This window comes from Chinchilla lanigera, unplaced genomic scaffold (genome assembly GCF_000276665.1).
Source record: "Chinchilla lanigera isolate Chin_1 unplaced genomic scaffold, ChiLan1.0 scaffold00001, whole genome shotgun sequence".
Taxonomy (NCBI): domain Eukaryota; kingdom Metazoa; phylum Chordata; class Mammalia; order Rodentia; family Chinchillidae; genus Chinchilla; species Chinchilla lanigera.
In genome coordinates, this window is record NW_004955402.1 from 19572843 (window position 1) to 19599489 (window position 26647).

At 40.6% G+C, this 26647-nt stretch overlaps 1 protein-coding gene across 1 annotated transcript in view; it reads right to left on the reverse strand.

The window, feature by feature from the left end:
- The window catches only part of Garem (GRB2 associated, regulator of MAPK1), a gene marked incomplete at its 5' end in the record, with an annotated part of 194003 nt that overhangs the window by 103191 nt on the left and 64165 nt on the right, over window positions 1–26647 (reverse strand). Inside the window, 1 exon segment of the mRNA XM_005372754.2 lies at window positions 24184–24324. Within this exon segment, the coding sequence (XP_005372811.1) occupies window positions 24184–24324 (141 nt within the window).

Consider the following 26647-nt stretch of genomic DNA (forward strand, 5'->3'; position numbering starts at 1 on the left):
TTTAGTTCCTTGAAATACTGTGACTTCTCCCTGCTCTAGCAGTTTTCTCCTCTCCCACTCACTATCCCCATTTAACCCACCTAAGACCCAGCAGAAACATCACGCTATAGCTCCTCCAGCTCTACCTAACAGTCCTCCCCAAACAGTCCTATAGTACCTCGTTGTCCCTCTGGAATACTATTACCGCTTATCATCACACTAAGCAAGCTCCTGCCCAGCAGGTTTACGATTTCCTTGTGCCCCAATGACTAGTTCAGTGCTTGGCATGCAGAATTCTCAACAAATGTTTACTGTATGAATAAATTTATGGAGTTATGGCAAGGGGAACTCAAGAAAGAGAGTTTAAACTACACTACATTCATTCATTCATTCAAAGGGGAATGTCACACAATGAAAAAATTTTATTTACGAAGACCCCATCCATTCAAAAACCTGAAGGATCAGTAGATTAGAAAGCTGTTAACAATAAACTTTTAATTATTTCTCTTATCCACTTTTACAAGGAAGTCCAACCACCATGTTATAATATGACATAAACTTTGATTAAAAGCATTAAGATTTTGTTACTCACAGTTATGCAATACAGGAGTGATTTTAAACTATGTTTTGTTTCCGGCTAGCTGGGAGGTCTACATACCAAAACAGGGCTGGCAGCTCCCAGTTGATGAGAAAGTCCTGCAAATATTCTGGAACAACCAGTGGGTGGAATTTAGGTTCTCAGTAATGCAGTTTTTGTGGTCAACAGGTGAAATGCATGGTTGAGAAACAAAGTATCATATTAATGAGATCATGAACTTTGCCCTCAACACTCTGCACATCAAAAGTAGTCAAAATACCAACAGTTCCTTTTATTTATATTTTTAAAATGAGAAAGAGTTATCGACACTAGGTCATATGAACAAGGAAAGCTGCATATATAAACACCTAACCTTCCTCAACTCTTTATCCTTATACTCACCTCCATCAAGTAGCACTAATGTCTTTGATTTTTAACCTCACATTTCTCATCTTCAAATTAATTCAAACAAGCCACACAAAATAAAATGCACTACTGTACTTTGTTTTAAAATATATCTATGCTAATCCTTTCATTTTCTGCACAGCCCCGAGAAAATATTCTTTATTTGTAAAACTGATGAACTATGATATCAAACATTATTTTTTTCATCTTTAAATTTTGCAGTGCTTAGGGTTTATAACTAGACACTGACTTCTGACTGGGAAAAAAGCATGGCTGGGTGGATTCTCACATGCATGTAGTACCAGCTAGCATAGGCAAGACCATGCATGGCCTCACTATAAACTCAGGAAATAAAGTTGCTGACATAAAGATTTTTACTGAGTCTAGAATTCAGACTAAGCCTCTTATTCTCCTAAGATGCTTAGTTTTGTAACACCTAGGGATCATCCAAATTTCATGGATTTATGGAAGATATGCTCCTTTGAGAAGTTTCTTACACTTCAATCTAGTTCTGAAATGACCACCTTTTCCAAGTGGCACAAGAATGATCTCTCAGTATGTTCTTCCTTGCCAGGCTCCAAATTTTATTTATTTTGTTAGTTATCTTCCTAGGCATTTCCAAACTCGGCGCTCACTTAGGTCTTAGGGCTTTAAGGATGAACAAGGACCAGTCCCAATTCTGCGCAAGCCAGGGAGGCGCATCCGAAACATAATCACTACCTGGAGAAAGGCTGTCGGGAAAGAAAGAAGCCAAGCAAGCCAAGCATGTTCCCAGAAGGGATGAGTAGCTGCCTTGGGGGGCCCGGTCAGGTTCTAGGTGGGAGGTGACATTTCACTCGGAGCTTGAGGGTTGGTAGAGGGGAAGGGCATTCCTGGCAGACCAGGAAGAACCCACAAAAACTTTGAAATGTTTGAGATGTTCACTCCTAAACTAGTATCCTACTCCAAGGAAAGCCGTCTGCACACTCACTGTTCTCTGAATACAGCAAGCACATTCCCACCCCTGCTCATCCTTCCCTTTCACCTCCTGCTCCCTCTGCCTGCTTAAATCCTGAGCATCCTTCCAGGCCCAGCACAGCCCTGCTCTTCCAAGAAGCCCTGGCAGCAACGGTGCCTTCCTCCCCTCCCAGATAGACTCCGACAGTTCTCATCAGTACTCTTCAGGGGCTCCTGGACAGTCTGACTCTGCTGGAACTTGCAGCTAAGCTCAGATGTCTTTGTTTTTGAGGGCAGGACCACAGCCTGTCATCCTCTTCTTCATGATCCTAAGGCCAGTGTCTGGACTTCTACAAGGAAAATTGCTTAATAGAGGTCTGCTGCCCTTGAGGTACCACTGACAAAAGTGAGTAGTACTATTTCCAAACTTTATCAAACTCCTCTTTAGCTATGTATCACAGATGTCAGGTAATTTTCATGGAATACCGGTCACAATACTGTACAGGAGAACTAAGCAGAGGTCTCCATATTTCTTCACTGTTCCCCTTCTCTGTTCTGAATCATTGCTCCTGTTGCCTTATTTATAACATTTCTAGACGGCAGGAACTCTGTCTTCTACATGTTACAGTCATAAAGACGCCACAGACCTACTGCTAAAGTACCCAGTGGCTAAATTATTCATTCAATGAATGGAAATGGATCTATAAAGACCCTTTACACCCTAGTCCTGGTTATGTTTCCAGCTCATTTCTGGCCAGCCTTTCTCATTCTTTTACCTATTCTTTCCCTCCTCTTTCTCACACACACTATGCATGCGGCTTTTCAGTGGGCTCCACATTTTGATTAGGAATCTGCAAAACTTGGCTTCCTATTAATAATGATAACAATAAAATTAAACACTCAAAAGGTAATGCCTTGTCCTTTAAATACACCTAAGAAAAGGTCTGCTATTGCTTTACAAGGTGAACAGTTAGTCTACGTTTGATCTAAACAGTCTACTTACACCACTGATTCTAGCAGAGGCAACATGAGAACAGCTGTAACATCTGGAAATCACTTTTATTATTATGCCTTTCTGACCAGTGAGCTTATGGATGGCTGCTGTCTGGCATAACTGCACTGCCAGGCATCCTGAGAGTGAGCCAGTGAGCCGGTGAGTGAGAGGCCAAGCTACTTTCAAACGCGCATTTACACATCAGGGCCCGATGCTTCATCAAAAGGTGAGAAACTATAGTTCACGTCATGCATCTAGACAATGATCCAATTCCTTCACATCTGCATGTAACATGAAATGATTTTTTATAAGTTTCTGAGCAGAGGCAGTTAGAAATTTATCTTGTACAGTGAATTTATCTTGCTTGTGAAGACTATCAGTTACCAATCTGAAAATCATTCTTTCTACTTTGAGCACTAAGAGAAACTGTTAGTAATGTCATGTGTTGCAGGTTTTAAAATCTTTTTTATCTTTATGTGGACATATTTCACCTATAGAAAAAAATATAGAGATAGCCCTCAAGCGCATAGGCTTTAAAAGTTTAAAGAAATGATAATTTCATAGCTGCTAATGAAAAATACTTTTGTTGAAAATACTAAGTAATATTTTTACCTTTGGTAGGGCAAAGATTAGGTATCATTTAAGTAAATTAAGTTCTTCCTGATTACCTAAACCCACATCACAGAGTATCTTGAAAATAAAGGAGAAACTACCTGTAACCTCAAGTGAATTTTTTATTTCCCTTCCCTTTAGCTGTAAGCTGCTATAGGTATCGTAAAGTACTTGAGATGCAATTCTATATAAACAGGCTGAACATGAAAAAAAATTACAAAAGTTTCTAGCTGGCAGTTTACACACTACTTTATGGCAATTTTAAAGGAAACATGGTCACATCGTGTATATCAACACTTGTAAGGTGAACTTTTACCATAGGCATAATTCCTAACATTTACATTCATGTTCTGTGAAATTATTTAAGCCAGTGCTCTCTATTTATAAACTATATTTCTCTGATTCTCAAATGTCCCTTGTATTTGAAATCTGAAAATAAAATAAACATGTGCAGTATATAAAACAAGAGAAGTCTAACTTTTTTTTTTTTTTTTTTGTCATCTTTTTGAGATGGGGTCTTGCTATGCAGTTCAGGCTGGCCTTGAGCTCACTTTATAGCCCAGGCTGGTCTCGAACTCGCAATGATCCTCCTGCTTCAGCCTCCTGAGTGCTGGGATTACAGGTGTGTGCCACCACGCCTGGCTAGAGAAGTTTAAATGTTGAGCATCAAACTGTTCAAGCACGAATTCTTCTCACCTTCACTGCTTAGGCTGGCAAGCAACGACAGGGGCCAGAGTTAATACTAACACGAAGGTGATGTTCAAACTACCTGCTGTGTATAGTTTTTATATATCCTACCTCCCATGAGTAATTCAAACTACATAAACACACCATTGATCTGAGAATTTACTGTTTTATTAGCTGCCAGATCTCCTGACAGGTGCTAGAAACACAAGGGAAATCTATACTTGCTGTCCAAGGGCTTAGGACCTACTGGGGAAAGAGACAATTACAAATGAGACCATGTAACATCAGGGAAAGGATTACAGGATCACCAAAGAAGCATCAGAAGAGCTTTCCTACATGAGGGACGATCAATTCCAATCACTCCACAGGGAGGGGACAACATGAACAAAGGAAGGATGTGGCAAAGACACAGCATGTTCAGGGAGGTGTCCTGAGTGCTCAGATTGGGCCTGTTCTTGGTCAGCCCAAGGAGCTTGGACTTTCTCTTGGCCTGGAGATCCACGAAGAATCCAGGTGAAGCTATGAGGCAGTTAGATTTAAAATCCCATGTGCTTTAAATCCTGAGGGCCTCTCTGACAACTCTTTCCGTAGTAAAATTTTCGGGAACAAAGCCAAAGGCAATTAAAAGGCTGCTCTAAGTAAAAAAATAAAGTGTTTCAATTAGGGCAGCAGAAATATGTTTGTTTTTAAAGGCACATTTGATATGCAGAGGAGATAGAATCAGCGAGACTTTTCATCACAGGATGTGGGGGAGGAAGGCGTGGGAAGACTCCCAGATTTCTGACTTGGGTGGTGATGCCACCAAACAGGATACAGGAAGAAGAGCAGGTTTAGGGTGGGCAGTAAGTCTGGAGAGAGCTGTACTGAGCTGAGCTGGACATTCCTGCAGACATATCTCAGGGAGAGGAGTGCCCAGGGATGGCACTTTGGTGACACTAAGCCCCAAGGGTGAGTGACACTGAGTAAGTGGGGCTGGAGGGTAATTGGGAACATAATGAATGGGATGTTCTAACAACCTCAAGGTTCAGAATGTCACAGAGAAACTTATGAAAGTCTCAAGTAAGGCAGGGACTGAAAAATGCCCATTACTCAGAGACAGGAAGATGCACTCAGAACCTTAGAGAAAGTTCTTCTAGTAAAGTTATGAGAACAAAACCTGGATGTCAGTGAGCTATGAAGAAAGTGGGAGGTGGAGGAGAGGTTTGGTTAAAGAGGTCTCAAAGAAACAGCAGTATAGATGGCGTTTGAGTTGCTTTATTTTTCTTTCTGGTACCGGGAATCGAACTCACGACCTTACGCATGCCAGGCAGGCGCTGTTCTGCAGACCTAAATCCCCAGCCCCTAAGTTGCTTTATTTTTCAAATTAGATGAAACTTCACTCTCTAGAGATGAGCAGTATTAACATTTTGGTGACCATCCTTTCACATATGTCTGTGTGGGTGTAGGTGTGTGTGTGCGCAGAGCCAGAAGGAGTATCTATTGTCACTACAATTACCATGTACTAATGAAGCGAATTACATCTAAATCACCCTTTCAGTGATCCATATCACAAACATACGTATATATAAGAGGAATACGATCTCTTTTCTAAATTAAAACCCAGTACTTTGTAGTGACACACATTACCCCTTGGTAAAAGAAGCCTGCTCCTTACTTCTGAGAAAGGCAACACAGAACAGTCAGCTCAGGAAAAAGACACTCCCAACTCCACTGGTTTTTTGAGGGCAGAACACAATTCCCCACTTGGAATGCTGCCAGTCTCAGGAAGAGAGTCCTGGGAGCTCCACTTCTGGGGCCAAACAACCTCTCAGCAAAAGGGCACTGACAAGGTACGCCCAAGAGTGCCACCCAGTGAGTCATCAGAGAGAGACAAGTCCCACCCTGTGAAGCTCCACACCTGACTTCTGTCTCACCACCAGAAAAAAAGCAACACATAGAGCTTTCTAGTGCAGGTGTTGCAATGTCAACAGGCTGGGAATACTGGTTAAACTGGCCTTGTCGGCTGAATGGCCACTAGATTTGGCTCTACCAGGAAATGGTGCAAGAGGTCAGAACTGTCACACCAAAATGGCAGCGCACAAAGACTGCAGAGGAGAAAGCAGGACAGGATGGGTGATGTAGCGCATTGAGTGTGTGTAGTTTATTCAGCAGAGGAGCACGGCAGCTCCCAAGCAGTTTCAAGGGTCTCTCCCCACTCATTCCTCTTCTCACTGCTCTTACACCAGTTCCCTTCATAGAAGATGTTCCCTTAGCTGACATCTGAAAGGGCATGTTCCATAACGTCTTTCTGTATTAATCACTCTTCCTAGTCTGTATACAGATTTAAAAGCATTAATGCTGTATCTCTAGATCTCTGTCTGTAAAGGGTAAATCTGAATATTTATTTTTAACTAGAGGGTAAAAAAATAAATAGTAAAATAGCGTAACTGGAAAGGGTTCAAAAATTGCTGTATCAATTTGGAAATAATCTTGTCTTATACTGGTAATGTCAAAACTCATTCTTTTCTGGATGATTTAATGATAGGAAGTATTACCTATGTGCCAATAGATAAAAATTAGGTACCTTTTGTGGAGGCCCATTTCTTTTTACCACTGTTTTAAACCACAATCCCCAAATTCACAGTATGAAACCTCATCTCCAGTGTGGTGAGACTGGGACCTATGGGAGGTGGCCAGGTTAGGAGGGCAATGGGAGAACTCGCATTAATGGGATGAATGTCCGTACAATAGAGACCCCAGAGGGATCCTCCCCCTTTCACCATGTGAGGATGTAGCACATGGCACTGTTTATGAACTGGAAGTGACCCTCACCTGTCACTGAATTTGCTCATCTCCTGGTCTCGGACTTCTCAGCTTCCCATGTCGTGAAAACTATAGTAATACCTTGGCTTATGAATGCTTCTGTCTGCAAACAATTTTCACAAACAAAAGCATTCGGCAAAATTTTGCTTCCCTTCACAAACTCTGCTAACATGACCACGGCCGTCTTCCCCTCACAAATACAAACGCACCCATCTTCCCCAAAATTGGAGAACAAATTAAGCTTGAAAACTGAGGCACCACTGCACACGGCTGCTGTTTGCAGGCCAACTGGCCTATGGCATTTTTATCACAGCAGCCTGAACGAACTGAGACAGCCACCAAGGAACAGAAACTGGATTACAGTTCATGAAGTCCTAGGACACAGGAAACTAGACTGTGCAGAACTCAAAATCCAGAACACCCTACTGGCAACCAACATGGTCTTCAGGGGATGAATCAAAAGGGACGACAGATAAGGGCACTTCCTGCTGCCCGGTGTCCTCAGCCAAGTGCTCCTAGAAATAGGAGCCTCTTTTTACTCACAGAAGCAAGTGTGAAGTGATGTGGAATGTACAGGACTCTCTGGCTCACAACCTACTCCAAATCACTGTCTGGTTTGAGTAAATTATTTTCCAAAAGGCCTGCATTACCTCTTCCTTTACACTTCCCCAAGAATGCTCTTAGGAGACTTCTAAGTGAAGCAGTGAATTTCTCAGGTCTTCACGGATACCTTTGCAAGCAAAGCCACCTGAAAATCAGGCTTAAGGGGAAAATGCCAAAATGGAACAGCTGTCACACAATATGCTCTAGCTGCCTGCAAGTATTTCCAGGAGAAAATTACTAAGGTGGTCACTATGAGGCATCACGACTTTTTTCAACCTCCAGAGAGAGATGAGCCTGGTAATTTTCCATCATCTGCTTCACAGTGGTCTATATTTGCTGTCAGTGGTGTCAGTTTATGGAAATCTCATAATTATTTCTGTAAATCAGTTTTCAAAATCTCATAAAACTATGGATAAGAATTTCTGGCAAAATGTACACACTCCTTCTCACTTAAGAAAATCACGGAAACAAAGCATTCAGTATTGAACAACATACTTTGAGATTTCATTTTGCAAATATACTAAAGGCTTAAAACCTGGTGTGTGATTTCAGCAGCTTTCACAAATAGAGCAATGAGTCTGAGTTCTCAGATGTGAAGTGCTTCAGCTTCCAACAAAGACTCCGATCCCAGCATTCACAATGCATATTTCCTATCAAATGTTTCAAGCATGGCTTTCAAAGACAGGAGGGACATTCAAGATATTAGGAAGGTGACACTGCTGAAGGCAAAATGAGGTCACACTGTGGTCATAAATTCCTCTCTGGGAAGCTAGCCAACTTTTGCACTGTGTTCAGTCATTACGCCACTCTACTTCTCCTTCTGTACAATTAGAGAGCTTCCTTTAATTTTCTGGATGATTTTCTAGATACAAGTTTATGGGTTCTTGGATCAATGACACCTCTTCACCCTTCTTGCAAGTTACCTTACTCTTGTTGACATATGTTTATATGCTAATGTTCTATCTCTAATTTAAGCCAAACTGATTTCAATTTCATATATGAGCTCTTAGGCTAGAACCTTTCTTAGATTCTGGCAAAACAATACAGCTCCAGCTAAAACTATTAGAATTTGCATGTGCTTGAAGTAGCATCTTTAGAGACACATGTACACCAAAGTGATAAGGAAGGAAAGAAGGGCATGAAAGGCAAAAAGAAAGTGCCTGAATGATGATAAAAATGAAAACTCTGCATGGAGAGTTATGGCAATTTAATACTTGCTCATGTATTCACTTATTCAGCCACTTTAACACTACTATGTACCTGGTATACGTGTGGTATTATGAAAAAATGCAAACATCATTGAAACAACCTAAAGAGTGTTATGACTATTTTTAAAATTTGGAAACTGAGGTTAAGAAAAGATAAAAACATTTTTGAGGTTACAGAGGTGGAAATCTAATCTATTCTAAAATGCCAACAGGAGTGTTCTTTTCCTGAATTAGGTCTCATGCTGCTAGAACACTGCCACGCCATTCTGCCCAGCCACATGCAGCCAAACTGGAATTCATTTGCTAGAAGGCAACTGTTGGAAGTTAGACGGACTAATTTGGAATTGATTCCATTACCGAACAGATGATAAAAGACAATGGTGTGTGCCTGGTTCTTCAGCCCAATGTACATCTACTTAGTACAGTAAGTAGACACACAGATTTTGTCAGCCTTCAAAACTAACTTCTTATGACCGTCAGAGAGCAAGAATTTCATGGTGCTGGGGTCTTCGTAAAAAGTCTGAGTGTTACTTTCTCTTCCGTAATCTCCATTGCTACATGCTTCCATGCGGCCACACGTGGATCACCAGGAGCCCTAACCTGTAACAGAGACTCTGCATGGCCTTCACTGAATTTGAGAAACATTCTGGACCACAATCTCAGGAAAATGGCTTCATCATGCCTTACTGCATTCGGGAAAATGGTTCAACTGGAAATATGGCACAGGTTAAGCAGGTTACCTCAAAATAGATTTCAGAGTATAACATCCTCCATATAAAGGCGTGACAAATCATTAAGTATGTAAGTACATTTACATATAGTATTTAACCTGTTTTCACATCCCATCACTGAATCACTTGTCATACTGGATAATCAATGCACTGACCTCTCAAGCTTTAACCATTTTCGTTTAAATCAGTCAGGGATTCTATAAAATAAACAAGAATCTGTTCTGGATGCTGCTCTGTGTTGCTTTCTGAAAACTGTATTTTAGATTTGGTTACTTTTTAGCACATGAGGAAAATATTGACTTTTATAACCCAATCTTCTATCAGGCCACTAAATTTATTTATTTATTTATTTATTTTTTTTTTTTTTGGTTTTTCTCCGGTACCGGGAACCGAACTCACGACCTTGCGCTTGCCAGGAAGGCGCTTTGCCGCTGAGCTAAATCCCCAGCCCCCAGGCCACTAAATTTAGATGTTAATTATAGCTGTTTACTCAAAATGACTTGAATTCTTCATTTTCTACTGAAAAAGTTACATAATCTTCAAATATTACAATATTTTCTCTCCTTTTTATTGTTTAAAATCTTATTTCCTTTTCTGTCTTACTACATCCACCATAAAATACCAGCAACACTGGGGAGGATGTGGAGAAAGGGGAGCTCTCATACTGGAGAATGTAAACTAGAATGTAAACTAGAACAGCCATTGTGGGAAACAGTGTTGGGTTTCCTCAAAGAACTAGACACAACGACCATAGGACCCTTTAATGCCACCGCGGGGTGTATAGTGAGGACACTTCAGTCGGAACGTCGAAGAGAAACCTGCACTGGCTTATTGCAGCACCATTCACAACAGCCAAGATCCGGAAGCAGCCTAGCTGTCTATCACCGATGAGCGCACAGAGAAAATGTGATCTGTCTGTCTGTCTGTCTGTCTCTCTCTGTTGCAGCAATCATTAAGCAATTCTCTTGGGGTAATCCACTCGGGCCCCCTTTTGTCCCTCTCTTGGACAGAAGCTTTCTTTCCCTCAATAAATATATTAAAAAAAAAAAGAAATTCTCTTCAGCACCAGTAATTCTGGCAAGTTTCCCCGCGGCAGCCGTCCAGCATGTTGCTGAGCCGTGAAGAAGGAAGTGCCTTTTCACACTGCTGCAATACGAACGGGCCTGAGGAGACTATGCTAAGAGAAGGGAGTCAAGTTCAAAGGGCACAGCACATAATTTCCATTATATGTAGAAGCTAAAAAGTTTACCTCAGAGTAGGAGTAACTTCCACGGCACAGTAGGATAACTAGCCTTGATACAGATTAATTGGATATTTCAGAATAACTGATAGGATTTTAAATGATCTAACACAAAGATATTACAAATGGCTTCAGTGACAGACATACTAATACCTAATCTGATCATTATAAATTATATACATATATTGAAAGCTCACATTCAATTCCATAAATACGATTAATTACTTTGTATTAATTAAAAATAGAAATATATTTTTAAAAAGTATCAGCAGAGAAGGGTTATATAGTACTTAGAATATGCCAAATATGCTTCTAAGTTATCACTTAGTTATGCCAAGGGTATGAAATAGCCATTATTATTATTATTATTACTAGAATTATTATTGGTTTTTTGAGACAGGGTCTCACTATGTAGTTGAGGCTGGCCTCAAACTTACAGTGAACCTCCTGCCTCAGCCTCCGGAGTGCTGGGATTACAGGCGTGCATGACCACATCTGGCCAAAACAGGCATTACTATCTTCACTTTATAAATGGTAAAGTTAAAACACAAAAAAGTTAGACAACATATGTAAGAAGGGACTGAGATAGAAAAACGAACCTCCCTTCTGCATCATTACTTTGCTACAATACTTTGTAGTAGAGAAGAAAAACCCGAGTGTTTAGGCCACAAAAGGGCAGAGGTGAGAGTGGGAACCTGCTTCTGATTCTAATACCATTAGCGCTGTGGTGTTGCTGTCGTTTTAAGCATTAAGCCGGGGTGGGGGGGCAAACCTATTGCTGAGTGGGCTGTCTGTATCACTGAAAGCTCTGTTACTGTGTTTTTCTTTTAAGACAGAAGACTGTTTTTTCTAAATTAAAACCTCAGCATTCAGGTTTAATTGCAGTGTTGGCACTCTGTGATAAGTAAGTGGGTTTTGTGTTGCAGTTGGGGCACTTGGTCTCTAAAAGGTTCACCATTGCTGCCTTAAGCCATGAGGAAGGACGGGATGAACTGGAGCCTTTGCCGGGAATCACAGAGCGGATCCTAAGTGGATCCTGACACTTGGACATCTTAGAACTTGTGTGGCACTGTCCAGCAGCCAAGTGTGAAGATAGCGCCTTGTGTGACTGGATGTCAGCAGCACTAGAGGACAGTGTCCCTCTAAATGGCAACATGCTGGACAGCTATCACTGGGGAGTGCCAGAACCACAATACACAAGAGAAGACAACTTCTTAATGGTTCCTGCAACAGGGAAAAGGCATCATCTGAATTTGCTTCTACTGCCTCAGAAAAGAACTCTCACTTGTCTGTGCGTGCATTCCGCTGACAGCAGAGCAGATGTGAAGTCGGGAATTCCGTATTTCAGCTTTAAGGTCTGCATTCTGTCAGTTTCTGTGGTTCTCCTCTTAGCCCAGACATGGGGTTTGTGCTCACATTGAAGCTGGGCTCTTTCTCAAGCCCAATCACACCTTTGGAACTTAAATAACTTGCCACATGGCACTAAAACAGGAGCGATCAGAAAGGGTGCATCTGGGGCCTTCCCCACCACCTGTGAGCACTGGCTGACAAGGGTGAAGGGCAAGGGGAGGTGGAAAAACAGAGGGACAATTGCAACCTCAGTCAAAGTGCCTTCTCAAGCCTGAGGTTGTATCATCCGTCTTCTCAGGATTGACGTGGCCTGCCCACAGACTCCCAGACAGGTTCTCCAGTCCCGGGACTCGAGGAACAATGGGGTGTATTATTATTCACTCCTTCCACTCTACTTACGCAATGTGCTAGTCACAGAGGGCCATTCCCACCTGCTGCCAAGGAGTTACCTATGGAACACAACGATAACATCGTGAGAATAACCCCCGTGCTCACAGGGTACAGTCCGAGCACAGAAGGTTCACAAGGACGCTGAGGCCTGGGCCACTGTGGCTTCAGAGTGAGCACTAAGGCTCTGTACCTAGGTCACTTGGAGCTCAAATCTCAGCATCACCATCTACTGACTGGAGGACCTACAGTCTTTGTTTCTCTATAGAGAAAGGAACAGTTTCTACATTAAGGGACTTAATAGTGATCTGTAATGCACTGGCTCGGCCACCACACAAAAGGAAAAAGGATAGTTTTGGAAGATAAACAAAGCTTTGCAACTAAGGGGATTGCTCTACTGCTGCTCCCTGAATTTTTCTGCCACGACACACATGGTTACTGTCAGTCTCTGGCAAAGTGTGTAGACAGTAATGTGGATTCACAATCTACTGAACATTTATTGTTCGTTTTATTTTTAAGACTGGGCAACAGGTGGTTATATTTCAGAACTTAAGTCTGACACTGATTTTCTAGACAATGTCTTCTTCAAAAAGGAAGAATGTTTTACAATGTGGTAGAATATAAAACTGATTACAGGAATAATAAAGATGATAATTTTTTTGAGGTTAAGTAGGAAGATTTATTGGAGCGTAAGAACAGGGAATGGGGAATAAGAACAGTGCCTGAGAGACAGGAGGAGTCCCGAATGAATGGATTGCCCAAGACGATAATAATTATAACCTGGATGTTTTTCTACCTTGGTGACATTGACATTTGGGGGCTGGATGACTCACTGGCTGTGGCAGCTGTCCTGCTCCTTGTAGAGCATCCACCAGAGTCCTTGGCTTCCACCAAACAAGAGTGGCTACCCTTTTGCCAGGTGTAACAACCCAAAATATCTCTAAACATTGCCAAATGCACAGGGCTGGGGAAGTGGGCACAACTTTTGCAGCCAGTGGTTTATGTTTATGAAAACAATCATCTTTTTCTTCAGGAAGTAGTAATAGTGTTATTAAGGATTATGACAAATGCCTTAATAGTGTATGTTTGATTTTAACAAGTGGATCTGTATGACACCTATTCTCTTCACAGAGCAATTTATTTATCATAATATCAAAGTATATGATCATATTTAATACAGTTCATCAGGGTCTTAGATTCTGATACACAGAACAAAGAACCACTGGATGTAGGAAATAAACAATTGCCAAATTTAGGTAAAATTACTGAATCTTTACAGTATTAATCTTTTAAATCCTGAGAATTTTGCACAACACATTTTCACTATCATCCAATCTTTTACTCCACATATACTTTTCCATGGAACTCCTAACTCTGCTGTATCAGGAAGGCCCAAATATTTAAAATATAAGAGGATTCTTTTCAGCTTGGAGTCTTCTATCTGAGGTGATAAGGCCTTCCTGTAGGAGGTTCTGTGTGTCCCAAAGGATCACAAAGGGATTTCAAAAGAAATCTAAATCTTTACTTTCTTACTCTACTATTTGGAAGAATTTGAAAGATTTTATTTTGTTGACAAAATATATTTTAAGGGGAAAGAGTATTTTAACAACAAAGGTAATGTTAGGAATAAAGCCACCAGGGAAAATGGACATACGCAAGTGCCTTTGCCTGGGAGGGAAGAGAAAAAAGAGAGGAAAAGAAAGAAGGAGGAGGAGAGGGGTAGGGAAGGGAACAAAGAAGGAAGGAAGGATCTGAGGGAGGGATATCTGTTTCTTTAATAATTGGACAAAGGAATTAAAATATGCTCAGATTTACGTTTTTCTGTTTCCTTATTCCTTGTATCCAGGCATCAACTTCCACCTCATCATACATCTCACCAGCCAGCTTAGTTCAGGTCTTTATTATCTTCCATCAGGTCTATTGCAACAACTTTCTAACCGGTTTTCCCACCTGCAGCTTCCCACTATCTCTGCATCCCGCTCTAGAGGAAAGGGCTTACTCTTCAATCTCTTTAAAATGCTGTGCAGGACCCTCCAGGGCACAGAGACCGCAAGTCTCATTATTTGGCTTGAAATTCAAATCCCTTGTTTGTGCTCCAAGGCAGTCCTCTAACCTTATTTCCTTCAGATTTATCCCACAAGCCATTTACTTCATTTCAGTGTCGCTTATACTCCAACACCTTGTTCAAGCTGTTACTGTCTGGGATGCCTATTCTGCCCTTGTTTGCAGAGGCCCTCTGCCCTCATTCCCAGGCCAAAGCCACTGCTCCTTGTGCAGGGTTCTCAGGTGGTGCTCAGCCTGTGCCCCAAGGAGTGTGCTCCCAGTCACCCTTCCTGACGAGGTCAAGTATAGAGCTGTACCTCCCCCTTTTCAGGGAGGAAGACACTAGACTTGTTTTCCTGGCAGGTCCCAGGCATCTTAGGAAGCCTATCAAGAAATATCCGTCCTTTAAAGATGAATCAATTTCAGTTGGATCAGAATTATTTAGCCCTTGACTTTCTCAAGCCTATGGTGGATGCTGGTATGATGAACCCTACCTAGGCTCTCCTCAAGGATCCTGCAGGAATGGGAAGACCAAGAGCCAGGCAACTTCTCCTGGGCACAGACAGTTACAGGGATTTGGATGCGGGAAGAAACTGGAAGGCTGCATCTTTATGGCATGGAAAACTGGGAAAAACTTAAGAAAAGTCATACTTGGGGTAGGATTTCACAGCAGGAGAGTGACGAACGGGTAAGCCCTCCACACTGAGACAGGGCCGAGCCTAGGGCAGCAGTAAGAGTTGGGGCTGGCTGGTGCCTGAAGGGTGTCTAATGGACAGCCTGCAGGGCCCAGCATCAAACCACAGTTGGAATCCACCCAGCAAGCTCCTCTGGAAAGTCCATGCCAGTTAGAAAATCAACAGAGTTGTACCGAAAAAAGTACTCTGATGATCACATGGAAAACCAACTGCAGGAGGAAAGTGGGACCAGCTGGAGCAGAGGAGCCTCTTGCTTAGGGATGCAGAAATAAAGCCAGACTTGGCACACAGTGACTCTGGGGGAAGAAGAACGGGTCCGAGGTGGATATAGTACTGGCATTCCCACACAAGGTGCCTGGTTCCATAAACAGAGAAAGGCTGGGACTAAGAAACAACAGTCACCACTGAGCACGAAGACTCACGGAATGCCAAAGCATGATGGAGAAGTAGAATATTTCAGAAGTCTGCGTGACCACTGCACTTCATTTAGCTACAATGACTTTTAACATCTAGAAAATAAGATCTTTGTGTTTACTTTGCCTGTCTTACCCTCACTGGCCTGTCTTGCTTTGAGGGACAAATCCCATGTGTTCTGTAAACCAGTTCAAACAAGCTGAAGGCATTGGGTAATGTGTACCTTCCTAAAAATCAACATGGAAGTGTCTGGACTACCTGTTCTCCAGCCCCAAATGGCAGGAGGTTTGTACAGTATGCTAGGTGTGTTGTTTTGCTGTTACAGTACACTAAACAATTACTCAGACGGCCAAGTCTTAACAGAAAGCCAGCACCTGAGTTCTCTGGCTAATGACTCATAAAGGCAAGTAGTTCTAATCCTAAGAAATGGAGTGGAGTGACTTCAGAAAGTTTTACTAGCATCAAATCGGTTTTGGAATGCATGATTATTAAGTCTGTTTTCCATAAAGAGGAAAAGCTCAAAGCAATTCCTAAAAGCCAAAAGGGAACCTTTTCAAAGGTCACACTACTTCTTAGAGGTACAAATCCAATATGAAAATCAAATTATGAAGTGAGACAAGCGCATTTCCATCTACACTATTAACACTCCATTAACAGTGTGGTCATTGGTGGCTTGTGCAAACTTTCCACCTGATGTTAATCACATTATCTCAAAGGTTAAATTATACTTGAACTGAAGTTAGCTCTTTTAAACACCAACTTTCCATTCAGTACCTAAACAGAAGGAGAAAAGAAATAGAATCTAGCAGCCTGTCTTTGAACCTTAGTGCCATCCCTGTTTTTTTCTTCTTCTTTTTTTTTTTTTTTTTTTTTTTTTTGCCAGTTTTATCCTTTTGAATCCTAGTTTTTTTGGTTTTTGTAAATTTAGTGTATGATTTGCAAGGATTGTCAGAGTAAAAAAGGTAAAATGTGCAAATGGCAATCAAAGGATTCTAAAGTTTGCAGGAAAGTAATTTTAGAAACTGTTTATAGAATAACCATGAAAAACCACGTAAGTGTGACATCAAATAACTTCCTAATGTATTTGCTCCCCTGGCCGTACCTCCTATAAAGCTCTTAACAAAAAAATTTTAAAATGCTCCTTTCTTTCTTATTTCTACACATATTCACTCACCTTTAACCCTTAAGAAACTGGGGCAGGCCTTGGAAAGCAGCTGCACCTGGGAACAATCCCGTCTTCCTAGGAAGCCATAGGTAAGTTGATTCCGGGTGGTAAAAACCAAATCATTTCTTTGTAAGTTCACCCTTCACTCTACTGCTTCCATGAACATGTAATACTGAAACAAAACAACCCAGTGAACAAGGGTACTCCATTCTTAGAGAAATGAAAGGCTATAAACAGGATTCAAGGCAGAAGGACAGTGGTTTCAGTAAGAGTATCATTTAAGAGTTCCACAACACAATTAACTTTGCTATCACCTGCCATGCGATTGAGTCAGTTTTCCCCTTTTCATGACACAAGTTTTCAAACCTACAGAAAATTAAGGAGATGAATAGCCAATTGTTACCTGGTTTTTCCAATGTTAACAGTTCACCAGATATCCATCTATTTTTATCTGTTTCTGTTATCAGTCATAGCTATTTCACCCTAAAGTAATTCAGTATGTCTCTAAAAGTAAGGATATTTTCCATCATAACCACCATACCAGTATCACAACTAACAAAATCTAAATAATCCTCTAACGTCATCCCCTTATGAATATCATTTCCATTAAACTTCCTTGGGTTATTAGTGTTACACAGTGAAAGGTGATACCAGCTATACCAAAGCTAAAGATTGGTGACACATTTCATTCTTCTAGCAAAAGCAGATATAAGATCATCTTTGCTTTGAATTAAAGTATGAGAGCAAATAATAATGTGTGAAGATACATCTACCCTCTATCTGACCACAAATACTGTTAAGCAGCTACAAAATTTCATTAAGTAAAGAACTGGGAAGGGAGAGAATGGTAGGACTCAGAAAACAATGCTACAAAGTATGGCACTTGGCATGCTGAGTACGCGGAGTGAAGGACAGTCCAAGAGTCTTGGAAGCAAAGTCACTTTTTGACCTTCTCCTGCCTTCTTTGCCCTGCTCCCATTTTTCTTCCATGGTAAGCCTAGAAATTAAGAGTTCCTCATTCCCAAGACAGACCATAAGGACAAGAACCCTTGTCTCCCACACCCAGCCATAAACCTAGAAATATTACCTAATCTCCCCCACCATGCTGCCTTCTTGTGTAAGAGCTGGCCATAATGAAATTCTCTACCTTATCTGACGGTAGCCCACAGAGCCTTCCTTCAGGAAGGGGTCCTAGGCTATACCCAGGAGGAATGCCACACAGAAAGGCCAAGTAGAATCTGGACAGGCTTTGCTGGGTTTTATTTACCCGTGGTGAAAGTTGTACCCTTTTAATCCAATCACATTTCTACAGGGCTGTCCCAATCTTGAGCAAAACCATGACCCTTATAAGGAGTAAGGACAGGAATCACACCTCTCCAACCATGAAGAAGTAGCCAATGTCGTGAAGAAAAGATGGCAAATTCCCTGACACAAGGCTATTATGTTGCTTAACTAGTTTCTCTGTCGCTTCTGAATCATTCCTCTCAGCCTAGAGAGATTGCTCAGATTGCATTATTCTTTTTTTTTTTCCTGGTGCTGGGACTCGAACTCAGGACCTTGTACTTGCCAGGCAGATGCCTATGCCACTGGGCTATATCCCCAGCCCTGCATTATTCTTTAAACATAAATATATTAGGAAGCCCTTCATTCCATTGTCCTCTCTTGGCTTCCCTTTAATATTAAAAATGTAGATGAAACAGTTGATCCTTGCTTGCTGTCTTACTTCCCATTCATTTGTTTTTTTTCCTGGTACGGGGAATTGAACTCAACCTTGTGCTTGCCAGGCAGGCGCTGTGCCACTGAGCTAAATCCTAACCTCCCTCCACAGTCTAACTTTCCTCAGTTTCCTTCATTGAGACTGCCTGGTTGAAGGTCACCACATTCCTCTGTCCCTGGGACAGTGACAGTGGCCCTTTCCCCAGGCTTCCAGCCTTTGCTATGACCTCAGGCCCAAAATAACTAGTCTCTACCTGCCTAGGGGCCCTGCTGGAAGCTCTTCTGTCTTTGGCTTTTTTGTGCTAACTACTCAGAGATGGGAATGTTATCTGTATGCAGATGACCTGTTCATCTGAAAACTCAAAACTTACAGAGCTACTTAATTTTTCCCTACAGTCAAAATCCAGCTATGTGTAACTGGAGAGCAAACAATCCCTCTGAGCAACGTCCTGGTTAACTGTAGCTGCTATCTCTTCTCTAGGATGGGCAGATGCCTTCCACACAGAAAGTGCCATATTCTAGCGCTTTAAAGGGTTCGTGGTGAGGGGAGCAGGCTCTGTAGCCACACAGCCTGGGTTCAAATCAAACTCAATAACATTACAAGAATGCTTTATATCCGGGAACTTCAGTTTGCATTTCTATGAAATGGAAATAACAACACAATAAACCTCTTGGGTTGTGAAAGTTATGTGAAGAGATACATAAGGGAAAGGCTGAGTGAATAATGTCCCTGTCAAATAATAAGTACTAAATACACTGAAGTTATTGCTAACTGTGACCTAAAGATTCGGTCATGAAAAATGGTTGCTTTTAAGATGTCTCCTATTTATTAGCGGCAAAACTAGCTGGGATAAATGTTCCCTGGTGTACTATACTGGTTCTTTGGACATTTTTGTTTTAAAGTTCAGTTATTATCCATTTTATCAGAGAAAACTTATCCAATTTAATAGAGAAAATACACAAAATGTTGTCAACATTAGTAGTTACTTTTGTAAATCCATGATTCATGCTAATTAAACCTGCAACCCAGGAGAATAAAATTAGCTTGTTTCAACATTTCCTTTCGTTCAGTAATTACAATTCAAGGTTATGCGAGTACCACGTTACCATAATTTTCCCTGTGAGACAGACGCTGCATATACCAGAATTTAAACAACAGACCCTGTGATATAAATCCAGGTGCTTGCTGAGTAAGTGCCCGCAAGACTGCATAAGCAATTCTCACCAACCTTGCGCACAAGTGTCACTTATTCCTGTACCTAGTGCAGCTAGGAGGGAAAGTACTGAGATCGCTGCAGCTCGCTAGATGCACCGGATTTGCAGGAGGATGAGATTTAAAAATAGAAGCCCGATATGGCTGGATTCATGTCAGATGCGTATGTTCAAGGAGCAGCGTGTTCGTGCATGAGGACGGTTAGCATTCCATCAAACGATTGAACTCATTCAGAATTCCTCTACTTGGCAAACTAGTGGGCCACAGATACACACACTTTGCATTCTGATCCATGTATCTCTCTAAGTTGTGTCTCTATCACATTTTCTTTGCTGGTTTTCACAAGAGGACTCACTTATTTAGGGCTCATAATATGCTGGTGCAGTGCTAAGTCATTTACACAAGTTAGATCTCAGAGCATCTTCATACAATTTAGGGGGTCAAAAATATTACAGAGGCTATGAAATATCCAGGTCTTTGTAGGAACTGAAGTTTAAATTAGACTTAAAATAAATGTCAAATCATGAATACACGAGGCTTTTGAGGCTGGGAGGGGGTCACAGAAATGAGATTTGCTTTCATGGTAATAACTTGGGTTACTCTGAGCTGCAGAGACAAAATGATTTTGATAATTACATAAACTGTAAAATGAAAATCGTTCGTCTTTAGGAGCTCTTTAGCTGGAATTCTTTAGCTAGAATTAAACTGTAAGAGGTTCAAAGATTCTTTTCAAATAGATATTTTTTGGTCAGTAGGTCGGATAAAAGAGCAGGAAGGGTAGGCATCGAGGGTGAATTGTCAGCGCCTGATGAAGTTCCAGGCAATTCTGAAGTTAGACGTTCTGAGTGTGCAGAACGCGGAGAAGTTCTGAGCTCTGTACCGTGCATTTCTTAGGAAGTCTCTGCCCATCTGGTACCCATGAAAAGTTGGAAAGTGGAGATAAAATTTATCTGTGATGCCTTCTGAACAAAACTAGTATGAAAACGGCAACTGTGGACACTGTGCTCATTTCTCCCAGGAGTTTCTCCACTGTTAGCAAAACGTGGCGCTGACTGAACACGTTCTCTTTCTTGCAGATGACTGACCTACCAACAAAACTTTAATCCCAGAATTAAAATGCATTTTGTCAGATAAGAAAAGTCTTTGTCCAAAGCATTTTTAATGATTTCAGAATTTAGAGTAAAGAGCTTATTTTAGAGTATAGTTCTGATACAAACTTCAAGTCATGTTTAGCTTTTATCAAAGTTTTATGAAGTTATTTTTTCTCATAGGAAGGATTTCATGAAAATCTGGTACAGATTATGGAAAGGTACTCTGAATTGTGATTTCTTAAAACTGCTGAGTCAGACCACTTTATAGGATATGCATGAATACAACTGCTGTGTGGTTGCCTAGGCTGTACAATGCCCAACTCTAAGAGATTCCATCTGCCAAGGCCACAAAGTGAGAACTGCCTGGAACAGGACAGCGTGGCAGCTCTGACTAACAAGAATGGCTGCTACCTAGGCAAGAAAAGGACACGCTTCAAAAAATGAAGGAGGCAAGTTACTAAGATACACGTGCCAGCTTATGCCCACATGGCCAAATTTAAGCATCAGCATACATAAGGACATTAACATATTATATAATCCCCCGAGTGACATTAGATTCCTAAGGCCACGCTAATCATGGCAGGTAAGTAAATAAATGAAGTGAGGGCTTTTCCTTACAGCAGAACAAAGACTAACAAATGTAAGAAGAAATGAGAGTTAAAGTAGAAAAGCACTGTCTTGCCATTTTCACAATAAAAACTAAAACTGACAGAGGTCATTTATAACCCTTCGATCACAGCAGAGGGGAAGGACAGGAAGATCTAGAAGAGAGCAGGGCAGGTGCCTGAAGCATCCTCTCCCAACTACTCTAGTAATGGTGATCACACAGCAAAGAAATCTGTACCTGTATCACAGAACCCCAGGACTTTGAGGACCTGCCCCAGAGAATAGCAGGCAAAGGAGACAGAACAATGGGATACTGTACGTGGCCCTGACTGGATGCCGTCCTGGAGGGAAAATGTGCAGTAATGGACACTCCTGGCACAGCTGACAACACGGCAACACAGACTGTAGATTAAAGTATTGAGTGTCCTGGATTTGCTAGCAGCTTTGTGGTTATATAAGAGGATATCCTCGTTCTTAGGAGATACCAAGGGAACTATTAGGGGATGTTGTCTACTCTCAAATAATCCAGAAAAAAATGTGTATATATCTGTGTGTACTTGGGAGAGGGGGTAAAAGCAAACATGGCAAATGATGTTAAAAGTGGGCAAAACCAGATAAATAAGGGAGTATATGATTGTGTCCTCAAAATGCAAAGCTTAAACCACCATGATTATCATGATTATTACCACTGATTAACATCTATGGCGCGCTTGTTAAGTGCTAAGCACTCTAAAAGGTGTTGCCCTTGCATTATTTCTTTTAACCTTCCTGGGCACCTTATGAGAAAGATACTATAACCAGCTCCATTTCTCACATGAGGAGAAGATTTAGAGAGGTCTAGCGACTTGCCCAAAATAACACAGACAGTAAATGACAGAACCAAGAATCCAATTAATTTTTTTTTATATTATAAAGGTGTGAGCTCTACTATTACTATGTTAATGTATGCAACTATTATCTGTTTTATAAATTTTTTTCTAAGACTGGACACTTAATCTCAACCTAGATGAAATTCAGACAAATCAGTAATATATACTTGGATGAAGGTTTTCCTCTACTAATTAAAACAAGAGCACAAATAAATGACAGACATAAAATGATATTTTTGGTCTCCATGATATCCTTTGTAAAGCAAAATTCCGGAAGACAGCTCAGAAAATTCAGAGTGACACCCATGACAGCCATGCGTTCTATTTTGCCTAATAGCAAATGATGTTATAAATCCAGAATTTCCTCAGCAAGAACCTTAGGTAGAAATTTTGAAATATAAATAGATACTGCAGATCATTTTATTTTGGGGCCCTACTTCTTAAGACAGCACCAAGAAACTTGTTTTACAAAGAAAAAATTAGTGATCTGCTAGCTTTAAAAAAATGTAATAGGCTAACAGCTAAATCCGAGAGCAACGTGTTCTGATTACACTGTAAAACTGAGACTTGTGTATTGAGACCATCATTGTAGAGGGTGTTCTCGTTTTTGTTGTTTTGGGGGTTTTTTGGAGAGCAGGTCTTGCTGTATTGCTCAGGGTGGTCTTGAAATCCTGGGCTCAGTCCTTGTGCTCTGGCCTCCAAAGTAGTAGGGACTATTGAGCCCAGTTTATAATGGCCTCTGTTTTGTTCGGAAGGATATACTTGCTATGAGTTTCAGCCCTTGGAATAAAGAATGCACAAAGTATATCATAGAGACCAAAAATTTCATTTTACATCTCTCATTTATTTGTGCTCTTGTTTTAATTAGTAGAGGAAAACCTTCATCCAAGCATATATTACTGATTTGTCAGAATTTCATCTAGGCTGCGATTCAGGGCCCATTCTTAGAAAAAAATTTTAAAAAGAGTTAATAGTTAAATACATTAACATAGTAATAGCAGAGCCCACCATCTTTATAATAACAATATAAGAAAATGTTACGTCTTTTATATAAAGAACCATAAGCACCAGGAGAAAGTAGGGTAACATATTTTTTTTAACTGCGTACTCGTAAGCTACCGCTACTGAAAGTTTATTCAATCTACTATACACAGTACATCCCACATTCACTGCTGGCCATAGAATGTGCTCAATAAAAAGTGTAAATGGCACTGTCGAGGTGAGAGTGATCTTCACTTCTGGAGTGATCGTCACTTAACTAACAGTGGGGTCACTGAGCAGTGTTCCACAAGCCTATATGCAAAGAGGGACATGTTCTACAGGCCTATCCGAACTTCGAGGCCAGTACTTCTAAACCAAATCACAATGCCTGCTTGTGCAGTAGCACCTGTTGAAATCATTACATTACAGTCATTCACAAAAGCAATGATGAAGCGGTACTCAGGGTTATTCAGGACACGAGTATGTGAAGCTCAAAGGTTGGCTACACATATTGATTTTAATTCTAAGACTACATAGACGTTCTCTGTCTTTGTAAACTTTCATCTTGTAAATATCTAGCTGCATTAATCAGAAATATTGATGACAAAATCAATCTGAGATTTCATTGATAGATACCATAACCACACAAAAGCATCTGATTCTTTTTTTTCTAAACCACTACACTGTCTACTTCAATGATGGTGAAACTTCTGGAATTTTCAGCAATATGAACAGCCCAGTGTGGCACATGTGCCATAGGTTTGCCACCAGTGGTCTAGTTTATAGACAATTCCTGTTTTCCCACTGTGAAGGAAAAATTCAACTCTTCAAGTGCCCTTCCTCTCTCTCCTTTATCTTGCTGCTTGAGAGGAATCTTACCTGCATAATGTACTGGGATCTCTATCTTTGGCCCAATGACATAGTGGCCCTCTTCCAGACTATGGGCAGTGATGGTGGTCCACTGCCGACATGAATGAATCAGAAGGTAATCATTCTCCCGCAGTCCTTCTATGCATTCTCCTGGAAAATACAATTTTATTTACAAAACTTAGAATTCATATTTCCTTAGTTAAAACGTCACTACTACAGAAGTTGACAGTTTATCCCAAGATGAGATAAATAAAGTTCACGTCTGAGTTGGTGAAAAAACAGAAGTATTCCAGTTCAAGCTAAAAGCTATATACAGATATTCCTCGTTTAACAACTTACCTGTTTAATAACTGTTTGGACTTATGATCAAGGTGCACTATTCTGACTTATGACCCATCTTTTTTTTTTAGTACAGTTCTGTATATCTTTTTGAGAGAGCCTCAATGTCTTTTTTTGGTACAGTACATCTTGTTTATACAGCACTATAATTTTTACTGATTATGCTGTACAGTATTGTACTAGTTTTATATTGTTACACATTACAGTACTGCATGCAAATAAAATCAGAATCGTAAGTTGGAATTTCTTTTGACCTGAATATCTTTGTCATGAATACTGCAATGTACATACTACCTAAAATTTTTCATTTAGAGACCAAGTCTCAGGAACAGAACTCAGTCACTAAACAAGAAGCGTTTGTATTGAGTTCCATAAAAATGTTTCCCACTTATGTGGCAAAGCAATATTCAAATACTTCATTATACCTAAATTATTATATTTCAGTTATAACATTATAGTAGTGTCTATAATACGTTAGGAATGGTTTAGATGCATTGTCTGTATTATTTCATATTATATATTCATATAATATAATACAAACTTTATGAAGTAAACACTGCTCTTCTCTACAACTGAGAAAAATAAAGGTTCAGAATGTTAGGTAACAGATGGGAATTCAAATCTAGGCCAGACTGATGCCAAAGCTTATATTCTTAATCACTAAAATAAAGCTATCAAAAATTGATAGTAAACTTATATCTCTGTTGAAAGAGTACTTGATACTAAATGCCTGTATTTTGCTTTTCAATTTAAGTTTGCCAATTTCTCTGGCCTCCTATAAAACCTCCCAATCAATTAAGCATAATGTAACTTTATAGCATACAAATACAATTATTTTTCATTTTAATATTTTCTAAAATACCTTTTTAGTCTTTGGACTGATGACAAACTATTTCAAAAGACAAATCCATTCCCTGAAACATAAACAATGTTTTTTAGATGCTGATGTAATCCATCCCATTAATTCTGGGTTAGCCATTTTAAATGCTCAATAAAAATATCTGAAAAGGCTAATTCCTATACACAGAAAATAGCCTTCCTTATTTTTGATGCTAACTTTATTATAATAATTAAGAGTTATTAGTGATATAACTATGTGTTCTAAAATGACACATAAATCTGTCTGAAATTAAAAGATTCAGGACTCTTTCAATCAATAGAGAAGGCAATAATGATCAACCTGGCTATCCCAACCATAAACCATTCAATTTGTTTCCAAACCAATAATGCAATGAGCTTTAAAAGGCTTAATGCAGGAATGTTTTTTCTTTGTGGTAGAAAATATAAATTACAAACTTTATTTTGGCAGAGTAGGGAGTGGAGGTGGGAGTGGAATGACAAACTGACCCGCGGAAGGAGCACATTTAACAGCAGGGCTGGGGGGAACAGGGATTTAATTTAGAAGGGGAAGTTTCCAAAGCAGAATCACTGTCCCTTCAAGTTTTTGCATCAAGACCTCTCCTGGGGACCAATGGTACTTGGGAGCCCTTTGTGTCCCTCAAGCATGTTAGGGCAGGAAGGGAAGGTCTAGAACTCCTTCTCTAAAGAAGATATCAAACAGCCCTCTGCTGAGCACCTCACCAGGAGGAGTACACACAGCAGCAGGGGAGTCACAAGCACCAGGGCTGAGGGGTGAATGTTGTGCCATTCAGCCCTGTGCGTTTTTGGGCTGGAACTTTCTTTTCCCCTGCAGGACAGAGTAACCACAGTACCTCTATTTCACAGAATGATTATGAAAACACAGTGATAAGGAATGGAAAACACATAGCACCAAGTCTGGAATGATCAGGATCATCAGCTATGAACTACTGTATGCACTCTCCCTAAAAATCCTTATATATACACTTGTGAGTTAGGTCACGTTATTCTTTAACAGGTTCAGAAATGAACTTCAGAGCAGTCAGGAAACTTGTTCAGAGTGACAGAAGCTGACTTCAGGGTCTCCCTACATCTCTCCCTGATCCTCCTATCACACTGTCCTTTCCCTCGAAAACCAGGGACAACAACCCAAGAAACAGGGAGAAGCTGACCTCCAGCTTTACGTTTCACTTATTCACTCAATCAGCATCACAAGCAGGGTGCTGAGCACTAGGGACGCTGCAAAGAACAAAGGAACACACTCAGCACCCAGCAG